Genomic DNA, 13,156 nt, shown 5'->3' with positions numbered 1-13,156 from the left:
CAGTAAAGACTACTTCCTAGTTACTATGTCCCTGATTTATTAAAGCTCCCCAAGGCTGGGGAGAATACACTTTCACCAGTGAAGCTGGGTGATCCAACAAACCTGGGATGGATCTGGTCCAGGATTTAAAGCATTTTCTAGCAAATAGCAAATGACATTGAAGAAATCAATTCCAGGTTTGCTTGATCACCCAGCTTCACTGGTGAAAGTGTATTCTCTCCAGCCTTGGAGAGCTTTAATAAATCAGGCCCTATATATCTAAAGTGAACACTGGTTCATCCTATTTATTCTCATTCACTTTGCACACATTGTAAACATTTATTTGCTGTGAGAATAGGTTCTACTCCTCTCAAAAACCTGCACTATTTGGACCAGTCATACCTTATGTGCTATTTTCAATAAATTAGAGGAAAGCAAATTAAAAACTAGTGTTATTGGATTGAATTGCTATTGAAAATTAAAAAAGTACTATTGTGTCAATGATTTTAACTGATTTTTGGGCACAATGATCAGGTAAGGCTTTTTCTTCCAACTGGTTGGCTAAACTTTGTAATGCTCTTAACTCAAATGTGTGGAAGTTACCTTGGTCTTATATCTTAGTGTCAATCACCACTAGGAAAATAGATGTGTGATGTTTTGTAGTAGGGGCATAAATAGCAATACAAATTGATGGAGGATCTAACCCTCCCTTATGTTACTGGTGATATAGGGGCTATTTTAAAAAGTACACATACAGGTACCATTCAAAGCTGAAATATCTTTACTTAATGCTGCTATTCTTTATTATATTAATCTTCAGTAATTGCTGATACTAGTTATAAACCAGAAAAAGTTTCAAGACTAAAGTAGTTTTTTGTTCACTAAATTATTACTCTCTAACCCTGAAATCATTAAAAAGCATTAATTATGACAAAATTTTGCCAGTGAATTGAGGTGGAGGCTCAATACTCTAGTTATCCTTAAAATGTATATTAATGGTAAAGAACAGGAAAGGATCTTCTGAATTGAACCAGAACAAGATGTTCTAACCTTACTAAATGAGTCTCATCTGTTTGCATTACCGATGTGATGTTAATGAAAGGCGTCACAGCATGTGGATCTCCTAATGGCTGTTCTGTTCTAGTTACAGGTCATGTCCCAGATGTTCATAATTTGGCATGCTAAAAGTCATGATATTCTCTTAAATATTATCACAGTAACAGGTGAAATGACATAAAGTACTTTGCAGAGCTAACCTTGTACTGCACTTTAAAAATGACATAATGACAATAATAATATCAATATACTGATGTTGAACAATATTTGTTTGGCTAATACAAGTAACGTAGAAATGACTGGAATATGTCATTTAAATGACATTCATTTGTGTGCTGCTCATAACATTACCTCTCAGTGCAGAAATGCATCGAGCCCTTTAATTTTTTGAACTTGCTAATAAATCCTGTATTCACTATCCTTCAGTCTCAAAAAGTCAAATGTTTATTTACTATACTTTCTGTAAAGAGTATTGATATACAACAAAGGCTATGAATATATTGATAATTTCAATATAAATACTTAAAACATTGACATTCCCCAATCTACAACATTTTCTTTTTTAAATACCACATTTGTGTTTCAAAGTGAAAACTTTATATTTATTATTATGCAACCATTGGGTTAAATACTACAGCAGGTGGCAAACTTGTCCACAGCCTAGAGACCTACAGTCAATTATGACTTGAGGCAATTATAAATCGCAAGATAATATACTACTTATTTTCCAGTGTTGTGCAATTGGGAGTTAGTAATTATTTTCTAGTAATTAGGAACAACTAATACTGCATTGCTTAGCATATGCTTCTGCTCAGCTGTGCCACAAGAGCCAATAATCTGATATATCAGCGCCCTCAACATGAAAGCCCGACTTTACAGCAACCACCGCATTGCAGTGGTGGGCTACAAATCTTTTGGTCACCTTTACAATTGCACAAAAAGCTTTTCTTCTCATGGTGCAGTAATTTTTTTTTAATTAAATGACTCTACAAACTTTATTGGTAAATAACCTCCCTTATAGACTTTAGACTGGGGATTACAGGTTCAACTGAATCTGAAAAACTGAACTGAATCTGGGTTTGTTTCAATATCACTATTGTGCAACAAGATGCTGTTTCTTCAGTACAAATGCAAATAATTGGTGCTAAACATCCAATTCATGGTTCAATAGAATTACTAGAAATGGATAAATTAGTGCTGGAAAAAGTTGTTCTATGTCTGGTTTACTTTTTTGTAGAGCTTAGGTTATAAATATTTTTATGTCTTATAGGTTCCTATTGGACTCATGTTCTGTTCACTTGGACATCAGGTGAAGGCCTAAAGGTTTACGTAAATGGCACCTTTACTGCCAGTGATTCCCAAGGTCATGTCTCCTACAGCTATGGAGCTGGTGATGATCGCCTGGTTGTGGGGACAAACACTGATCATTCTAAACAATATGTGAATGGAGCTTTTGATGAGTTCATCATATGGGAAAGAGCCCTGAGCCCTCCTGAGATCCATCACTATTTTACAGCTGCCACTGGTATGTTATCTTGGTAAGCAACATTCTTGAATGTCGCTCATTGGGTACTTATATATTCATGCCTCCAATTACCTAACATCAACATAAGCCATTTTTTGGAATCATATCAGAGGAAAACAACTACTTGCACAACCACACAGAAGAATATTTACTTAGTATTCCAATGTACTTAGAGGGCCTCAGTTCTAATATTAGCATGCATGTATGTAAAACATTTAGATATTATACCTTCTCACAAGAAGTACATAACTGTTAAACATCTAACACATTATTTTTAACAGGTATATATGTACATACCTACCAGCCCGAATCATAAAGTAAGGCAAAAATCTGTAAATAAGTTTGTAAGTTATGCTTTGCTTACATCATATACACCATTCCTTTCAAGCTGCTGGGATAAAACAAAAAAGACAGACACATTTTAGTACAAAGCATAAAGAAATAGACACAGCTTGGACATGTCACTCAAATCCTAAAGAATGAATGCTCCAAATCATGGGTAAACCTACTTTTAACTGATTTTCCTTACTTATTGCTTTTCAAAAAAAATAGATGCAAATATTAGTGGTTGGTTGGAAGGTTTAATGTAAAGTTCATTTGTCATCTAGTTCTATATATCAGATCAGAAAGAGAAAGACAACTAAGGCCAAGCAAAATCTTTTTAAATATTATTTCGGATGGATATTTAATTGATACGTTGATTAAACTTTAATTAGCAATGCCCATTCCTAGTTTGATTGAGGTCCACAAGTATAAATCATATTTTCATTTTGCTTTGCTAGTCAGGGAATGTATTGATTTAACAGATGGGTGTTACCTGTCCACATTTCCTTTGCTATTGTATTTTCCTTTTATAAATAGTTAAAATATAAATAAAAGTAGGCAGCAAGCGCATTGCCATCCATTTCTCCTCTCCATTTCTTTTTCTTTGCTGAGATAACCTTTAAGGTATTATTCATTTTGTCTCTCTTTTCATCACAAAAACTTTTATCAAAGTAATGATAGGAAAAGCAAATCAAAGAGCACTGTTACTGGTAGGAGGTTAGGTACCACCTGAACCCATACTGCACACCAACTACATCCTACTAATGCAGTACAGCAAGTGTTCCCACACAGGAACAGGCAGAGGGACTGTACTAGAGGTCTTTAGGTCATTCATGTTCATACCCAAATTCCCAAAGCAGGTACATGTAGCCATGACCTGAGTAATCCAGTCCACCACCCAGTCTTCACTGATCTCAGAATCAGCAGCAAAACGACAGCGTAGTGAAGAGAAGACAACTACCACCTCCTTTTCAATCAATGACCTCTAGTGAGGTCCCTAAAACAGTCTTGATTGTACAAGGATCTCCCCTGTTCTTCATAAAACAATGTTGGAAATGTATTGGAAGAAAGTGAAAAAATAGGAAGGTTATTCTATGGATGCTAATGCCCATGAACTGCTTGGTGATGATCTTTTTGTGGCGGACGAGACTGTTGCAACCAGAACAGCATTACAAAGAAAAAAACTCTCAGATAGAAGTGGTTAGATAGAAGAACAGCAAGGAGGGAATCATTGAACCAGAATTACCATATCCTTTAGCTGCTGCCTATGTTGACCTAGGATCTGATGACCAGAGACTGACCTTAGGTGCCACAATTAGTTCATAAGGAATACAGCTCTGATTTTCTTAGCAGCAGCAAGGTAGGCATGTAATAAAAATCTACTAGGCAGCAAAACCAGGGGGTCATCTACAATTGCTGGCAGTATGTATCGCAGTTGTATTATACTGGTCAGGTATGTACATGTTTTTTATATAGGGCAGCATAGGGGATCTATCATTTAAGGTTTGATTGAAATTAAAGTAGAACTCCACATTTACTTAATCGTTAAATCTACCACCACATACAGACATGTTCTTTAATGTGTATATTTTAAACTTTATCACCAAGGTAAATTCCCTCTCCTTCCATAATGCTTTTTTTGAAAAATGTTTTTGCTTTTGGTACATGCTCCCTATGGAAGTGCTCAGTTCTCCAGACCTTTTTTGACAGTAGTTTGTCTATAATATGTATTTTGTCTTTGTTTCTGTAGTGAGGGGTTCAGCAGTTTTGCTCATCCCTATTTAATAGCTCATACATATATTTAAATTATGAAACCCAAGCATTTTATCTATACTACTTTTAAAGTAATGTTATAAGATAAGTGACCCTTAGACAATCCCTTCTCATTTCTAAAGCTACATACACACTTCCAATTATTATCGTTGGAAAACGAACGACGAACGTTCATGCACGATATATATGAACGATCGTATAGCACCGATCCTGCACATAGAGTTAACGACACGATCGTTCGTAGATATTGTACACACAATAGATACGATCGTTTGAGCGATAGAGGAACTATGTGCATGACAGGAAAGTGAACGGACGTTCGTTCATCACGCATGCTCTGAACATGGACGATCAACGAACGACCGTACACACGAACGATGTTCAACGATCGTCGTCCAATCCGATCCGTCGGTCCGGTCGTTCGTTTACAGCGACTTTCCTCGTTCGTCGGCGTCGTTGGTTACTTTTTTACGAACGATTTTTTGCCCAATCGATCGTTCGTCGTTCGATTGGAACGATAAAAATTGGAAGTGTGTACGCACCTTTAGAGTGAGAACAACTGCAGTTCAAGTTAAATTCTGATCCTTTACAATACATTTCTGACTTTTTCTGATGATAATCCAGGGACATAACAACAACAAAAAAACTTTGTAAATCAAGGCATGTAGGTAGGATTGTGATATTTGATATACAAATCAAATTCACTTATCACTACATTACATAAAACAGGTGTATATTAACTGACCGATGTCATCTTTCAATAGAATTTGGTTTAACTATTTTATGTTTTAACCTGACATATGTATCCATATAGATGCCTAAACAAATAACAGATTCCAGTTGTAAATATAAGATATGTCCCTTTAATGGAAGTTGTATCTGCACGGTTGTACTTATGCAGATGTGTCTTTGCAGCTGGATAATTGTTCAGCCAGCGCAGGATTCAGGAATTTCCGCACTGCTCTCCTGCTGGCAGTTATTAAACATGGACAGAAATGATTGCTTTCTGTGCTAATATTAACCCCTTCTATCATAAAAAATTATGAAGCAGCACACCATGGATTACTTTAATAAATAAAATTACATTACGGATTTGGCTGACTTGTGAATTACTTTTTCAATCAACCTAAGTGAGCATATGCCTAAACCAGACTTTCCGCAATAGTTGGTAATACATTGAGCCTAAATAGACGAATTGCTAGGTAGTCATAATCACAAGATACCCATAGGTATGATCATTGTTTAAGCCTGTAGAAATCACAACTTGCTCTAATTTGAGTGCTAGAAACAGATTTATTTTGAATAAATGGGGCATAATTCATTATCTAGATGGTATGTCTTCTGTTTCTCCTAACATAACTGTGTAGGGTGTTTTTTTTTCATCCCAATGTCCACTGTCCTTACCCTCTAGTTTTTCATTGGAAGCTATGAAAAGTTTAGAAGTGCGACAGCCAAAGCTCTGCTGAAAATCTATGCTACAGCAAACACTGTCCTGTGGTAGAGGGAACCCTGTTATGTTTCACTTAACAATAGGCTTTTATAGTTTATTTTTAGGGATGTTAGATGACATCAGTTTGCCTCCTTTCATGTTGGAAAACCTTGTTCAATAATTATATTTTTCTGCTTAATACGCTACCATCAGGGTTCTATGTGCATATGTCTCTGTGTTGCTCGCTTCCCCATTTATTCAGGAGTACTCATGCAACACAAGTGTTTTATACTTATACTATGTTTTATACTTTTACTAAGCAAAAGCTGAACAGAAGCATGTAAGACAGCCAGATCAGACATTCATATTCAATGGTTTACTAATGCCTAAAGCTAAATAAAACAGTATTGTATTTTTTCTTTTTTACTTGTTTTCATACAAAAATAATAAATGTGTTACCAAGAATTATGTGCATACATGAATCAGTAATATTATGTGATTTTTTGCAGGGGATGATACCTTTGTCACTGCAACAATGTCTAGTATTCCCAGTACTTCTCATCCTCCGGTAAGAGTACACACGCGAGTGTAAGATTTTTTGTGAAATTTTTTGGTGCTATTTATAAAACAGAATCTGACATTCCATCAAACATTTCCTGGTGAGAACCAATCAATCAATGTCAAATTCCCTGTTTTCTAAATAGAACCCCTAATTGGTAGAAAACCTTTAGTGTCTTAGTAGCTTGTGTGTGAGTCTAGTGTAAAGTTATTAGTAAAATGATTTGTATTTTTTGTGCCATATTTTTGGCAGATCTCCACAGATGCTTACTATCCAATTATAATTAACTTGACCCAAGATGGTTTCAAGACATCTCATTCGCAGCCTGCCCTAGGCTATTTGGATGTTGTTCCACAAATATTGCCCAACAAATCCTTGACACAAGACACAGCAGGCAACCTAACTCAGGTAATATAGCTCACCTTTGCAACTAGCTATCTATTTATATATCTATGCAGAAATGCATTTACAAATTTATGAAAATGTCATACCTGAGTGTGTGTTTTAAGCTGGAAGAAGAAGAAAAGAAAATTCTTTTGACTTTTTGTTTAATTATTGGCTGGGACAAATGACAGCATATGAAAATTTCATGTGTGATTCAACTATCAGATACATACAGATTTCCTCAGTCCGTTCTGAAATTGATTTTATAAATTCTTGAAAATTTGCATCCTCTAGTGTCAGATTTATATATTCACTCTCCCTTTCGATTCAGAAAATTCTTCTTCTCAGTCCAGCAGGCAAGTGAGACAGCACATGTGCGGTGGTGGTGGGGTAGTTGTTTGAAGTGAAGCCCAGTATTGGGTTGTGAAGATGAGGGGGGAGATAATTGAACCTGTATTTTTTAATGCACAAACAACGCACAGGTTTACTCCATGCAGGTATAAAACAAAGAAATTTCAGACCTAGCAACCCTCTTCTCCTCCTTGGATTGAAAGGTATCCAGGGAACTTATTTGCTGGGTTGACATCCCAGTTGACAAGGGTATTCATCTCCTGTGCTCTTTATATTTGCTGCCATTTTTTTACTGGCTGAACGGGGGCAGATCCTTTTACTCCCTACGGTGCATCAACAATTCTATCTAACTTAAAGTTCATGATTATGTGTAATCACAACCACTATGGCCACATCCCATTTGTCAAGTTAAAAATAATACAGCAGTCAGTTTACTGTGCGGAAGTAAATAGTGGACACCAGCCACAGCTCACTGCATGGGACTCCATCCTACTGGTAGTATAAGAGTGTAGTTGAAGTCATGGAGGCTGCAAAACTGTCCCTTCTGGACACTTGCCTTGCCTTGTATGAGATACTGACATACTTGTATTTCAAGTTCTTGACAAGGCGACATGGTATCAGGGCTGGATCCTCCACAAATAGTTGGCCACATCAGTCCTATATCAGGCCTCTCAATGCACGATCCCTTAAGATTATCAAGATTTTTCCCAGTTTTAGTTAAGACAAGTATATATAGGAATACAGGCAATGTGAATACACAAGTGCACCTTAACTCAACAAGTTGCTGATGTTAAAGGAACCAGTTAGAGAAGATAAAGGTGCCTAAACAATACCTTGACATTGTTCATTTTGGGCAATTTCTCTTGAAAAACAAGTGTTTTTCTATGTGACCCTGTCTTGACACTTCTGTGCATATTCATGTCATATTTTATGATGTTGCTTCTATGCTGCTAACAAATTTATAATCAGACATTGTTGCTTTCACCACAAGGAAGCAAATCCCTGTCTTTACCGAGATGGCTTCCTCTATGCACAAACTGGCATATAAAACCTGTAATAGGGAAAGGATCAGCTGCAGAGAATCCTCAAGCAATGCAATTGACCATTTACATGTCCAAGGTTTTCTAGTGTTTACAGAAAATGAGCACAGGAAAATATTTTTAGCAATCTAAAATACAATATTCCTACCCATTATGCTATATGCAACCTTAAAAACTTTATAACACCACACCTAATACACCTGTACTGCGTCCACTAAAAATAATGATAAACAACTCCTTTGAAAATCACATTTCTCATTTTTATTACCTGTTTAGATATTAAAATACTACAGAAGCTTTAAGCTACATAAAAAGGTTCTTATGCTTTGCAGCTTTGTGCATTTACTATTGTGAGAGATTTATCTTTGAGGCAGGGCAATTTTGCAGAACTGCACTAAAATGTCACTACATCTAATGCTAGATTCATTGGTCTATGTTAGAGCCTAATTGAAGTACTGTATCATTCCTATGTATATTTTCATTATAATTAATCTGTTAAGTAATATACCTATAAATATACCTATAAACTATGTAGGCACAAAACCAGAACTTTAATGCTGAAGATGCATGTATTTCCTGCAAGGAGTAAGCGTTGCTTGGGCGGTAGTTTTCTGGGAAACATATGTCTAAAATAAGAATCATCTTACTGACTGTATAATTTATTTCTAGGCCTTTCTGAAAACGTTAGAAGAGGTCCTGTCACTACCTCCTTGGAATGATATACCATCAGTAAGTACTCTCAACTTCTTTATATTTTTGTATATTTTTTATATTGAGAACACAATATCTGTCTAATGCCAAAAAATACAGGGGGGCAACATATAGAATAAGCCACTCCCAGATATCTATTGGCATGGCCAGCTTGAAATAGTAATGCACTACACATAATACTGGGCTTTCTGATTAGAAAGCCCAACATGTGGATGGGTAATAATGCGGTATCCTAATTTGGTGTTCCGTGGATGTTTGCTTAGATGTGGATGCTGGATAATGCAATTTCCTATTGCATAGTTCTGCTGTGTTTTTTTTTTTTGTTGACTGTTGTTATTCCGTGTTGATGTGAATTTCCCTTGTTGTGTTTCCTATATGTATATGTTTGCCTTTTGTATATAATTTCTTTCAAAATTTAAACATACTTTGTAACGAAATTGTAAAAATAATATTTATAAAATTCATTTAAAATAAAAAAGTAAAAAAATTGAAAAATTGTACAAAACTCAAGTCTAAAAACCTAAAATCCTAACTACAATAGATGTATTAACTATTTTAGGTTCAATATGAAAAGTACACTACATCAATATTACAATGCTTGCAGAACAGAAAATTACAGAGAATGGGACTTCTTGGTTCAATTTCATGTACCTCTATATAATAATTTAAGGAAACATGAAACTAGCAATAAAAGTGCCAAAAATGTTGTTGTTAATTTAATTTTAGAATATGCAACATTGATTTGAATTGTCCCTGTCCTAACTTTTTTTTATTGGTGAAGCACTGACAAGACCACAGATTTGTATATGCTTGTTTCAGGTCACTGACTTTAGGTAGTGAAGGAAGGATAATAATAACGACCCTCACATATGCACCCTACAAAACTATTCAGCATTGACTTCACACTTATTGCTATGGTAACAAGTACCTTTGAAGGTATATAATTACCTTAAGTATTACTTTAGTGCTAAGAAACCTAATGTATGTCAAGAAACTATTTTAAAGTCCATATTAATATTACGGTTGTATATAATTTGTTTCTTTTTTAAATATATTCTCTACTTTCCTAAAGAATTGCCTGGGGTACACATAACTCATGTAGAAAATCAAGAGTGAAGGGCATGCTTATTAAACCCAAGAGGTAGCTTCTCATTCTCCAATACAAAGCATATGGCTCATATCAACTTTATCATCGTGAACTTTGGGCATTAATAATAAAACACACATTATTCACTAATGCTGTGTGCTAAAAATTGCTTTCAGCTTTGAATTGTCTAAATCATTTAAAGAATTTTGTAGCCATGTCAAGTTAGACTTCCATCATTTCTGATCTCTCACTAAGCTATAGAAATGACTGCTAAATAAAATATTGACTGCTAATATAAAATAAAGATATTATAGTTGATCGTGGTGTGCATGTGTCTGTGTGTTTAATTGTTCTTTTTCAATAGATAGGCATTTTTTTAATTCGTATTCTTTTTGCATTATTTTTGCCTAAAATAAACTATTTGTGAAAAAAAATATTTCCTTAAACGCTTTTCATTTAAATAATCTTTAAATCTACAAATGTATTATTAAAAGTAGTAGTAGTTATAGTAGTAATAGAAATATTTATTAGATGTGAAACATGAGGATCGTTTTTATTAGGTATAAATAATTGCTAATGTATGACAGTCTAAACATTGTGATCCCTGACTCAACCAAATCCATCCTCATTGGTGTCTCTCCAAGCAAAGGCAGTGCTGAAAATCCAGAAAGCAGTGGGCAGGAATCGGGTGCAGCTAGGTGTTTAATGACAAGTTGCGGGCTGTTTAATCAGCAGTGACAATGTAAGGCTGTACACACACATAAGATTACTGTTGCAGGAAATTATTTTTTGTGATAATTTCCAGTGACAGATGAATGAACAAGTGTTGTACACACAGCACCATTCTGTTCTATGGAGAGGGGAGAGGAAGATGAGCGAGCTGTGTTCTCCTCCATAGCAGTGAACAGCAGCTGTTCCTGAATGGTCATTCATCAATCCTCCAAGACTGGATTAATGAATGAATAAATAAACGGAATAAACAATGTTGCATTGTTTTATGGATAGATGGATTATAGTGGCTGCTGAAAAAAAACACACCTTTAATCTTGCAGATCCCTTGATGGCAATAACCTTACCTCGTTCCAGTCCTGCGTCGTCCTAGAATTCCTCTTCTCCCCGGGTGGTGCCATCTTAGGTCTTGTCTTCCAGTGTCCTTTCTAGGTCACCTGATCCCGCACTGTGCACTGCGCAGGTGACGTAGCCCGTTGCAAAGAGGAAAAAAAGATAGCCCATCTTACTGCGCATGCATGATCAGCATCTCTTTCCCCAGGGTCTCCCATGATGCATGACGTAGGTATCCCGGGAGGCTGCACGCTCCCATTCAGCGATTAAGATTTAAAGGGGCTATGCTGCATCTTTCTTTTTTTTTTTTTTAAAAAAATTACATTTTTTTTACTTTTTTGTCTACCCTTTTATGTAAAGTACAAACTTGAGTTTAGGTCTGCTTTAAGATATTCTTTGATTCAAAATTGATGAATTCAAAACTCATTTCAGTTGTTCCTTAAAAAAAAAAAAATTTTTGTAAGCTAAAAGCTTGGGGAATTTAATAAAAAAAATTGTAATGGAGAATACAGTAATTTTTTTTATGCTGTATTTATATAAAATGGTACTTGGTTGAAAAGGTGATGTTTCTATGTGAGGTAAAATATTAGTGTGACAGAGCACTATGAAATAATGTTAATCCTTTAAATTAATGCTATGGGGCTTTGTATTAAGCCTTGGAAATTTCATTTTAACACCTTATATTTGAATGTGTAATATGATGTGATATTTTCTTGCTAATGGATTTCATTTCAGTAAGCATTTAATTGAGTTACCATAAAACATTGGATCTGTCTATGTACAAATCTAGTATTGGGTGCTAAGCATTTCTTTTTTCCCAGGCTTTATTAAATTGCCAGAGGAAAATAAACATATTTGAACATATTCTCCACATGCTACAAATGAGAAACAAATAAATAAATAAAAGCATTCCTTACTTTTAGTCATATCATGTTGTCTCCATCAGGCTTTTCATCTGTAGCCCCTGTTCATTGCAAAATACTGCATAATATGTTGGTGCTCCTTATTAATAAGAAATACAAATATGAATAATATATTTTTACATATCCTAAGATGCAGCCATTCAAGAATAATATATATTTTATTACATTCACATAACCAGTTATTATAAAAAAGCCTTTGGTAATTATATATATTATATTACAGAAAAGCAAAAAACAAACAAATCTAGGATAAATCAAAATCTAGAATATTTCAGATTAACTATTTTGTTTTCTTGTAGGCTCATCCTGAAGTTGCAGGGCTTATTGATACAGTTGACAAAGTGATGGGACATATGGCAAGAAACTTACTGGAAAGTTCCTCTGTGATTGTGACATTGGAAGGCCGATCATCCGTGGCAGGTAACAGACCGCATTTCACTTAAACTAATTTTTGTAATTAACTTCATAACACATTTATTACAGGGTATGAACAAGAGTTGTAGTGGTTGCAGCTGCATCCTATTATCTTAGTGTGACTAGGTGACCCCCTTACTACTGCTCTTTTTCACAGCAACCCACTCTTACATTACTTAACCCAGTTGATACCCGAGGAGAGTACTCTGCAAGTAGGATTTACATGTTAAATTGTCATTTTAGTTATAATCATTCCCATAAATATTATAAACATTCAATGTTTAACAAATCTAGGGTAAGTATTGGCCTAATAGAGTAAATATCAGCATGATAGTTTGGTCTGTGTGGTCATAGCTGAATGTGCACATCAAAGTTGCCCTCAATGTAGATGTAAAAGGTATTAAACCTTGCTAAATAGCTTTTTATTAAAATAATTTCTTCCTGTACCCCTCAGAAATAAGCTTCCACTGTTTTTTTCCCCCAGGCTTTTCTTTTGTCCCAGGTTTGTGATCTAGCCTTCACATCACAGGAGGCCTTGC

General features: G+C 35.2%; 1 protein-coding gene across 4 annotated transcripts in view; it reads left to right on the top strand.

The window, feature by feature from the left end:
- ADGRD1 (adhesion G protein-coupled receptor D1) overlaps nt 1-13,156 on the top strand; it is a 312,771-nt gene that overhangs the window by 35,140 nt on the left and 264,475 nt on the right. For all 4 annotated transcript variants that reach the window (XR_011921431.1, XM_072415722.1, XM_072415721.1 and 1 more), the window contains exons 6-10: nt 2,306-2,560; nt 6,596-6,654; nt 6,898-7,053; nt 9,090-9,149; nt 12,503-12,623. Coding sequence is in view for 3 of the 4 variants with exons in the window: in XM_072415722.1 (XP_072271823.1) it covers nt 2,306-2,560; nt 6,596-6,654; nt 6,898-7,053; nt 9,090-9,149; nt 12,503-12,623 (651 nt within the window). In the remaining variant the exon portion in view is untranslated. The remainder of the gene's footprint in view (nt 1-2,305; nt 2,561-6,595; nt 6,655-6,897; nt 7,054-9,089; nt 9,150-12,502; nt 12,624-13,156) is intronic.

Source organism: Pyxicephalus adspersus, chromosome 6 (assembly GCF_032062135.1).
Source record: "Pyxicephalus adspersus chromosome 6, UCB_Pads_2.0, whole genome shotgun sequence".
NCBI classification, from domain to species: Eukaryota; Metazoa; Chordata; class Amphibia; order Anura; family Pyxicephalidae; genus Pyxicephalus; species Pyxicephalus adspersus.
The sequence above is the reverse complement of the archived record's forward strand: the minus strand, read 5'-3'. Positions and strand labels throughout refer to the sequence as shown.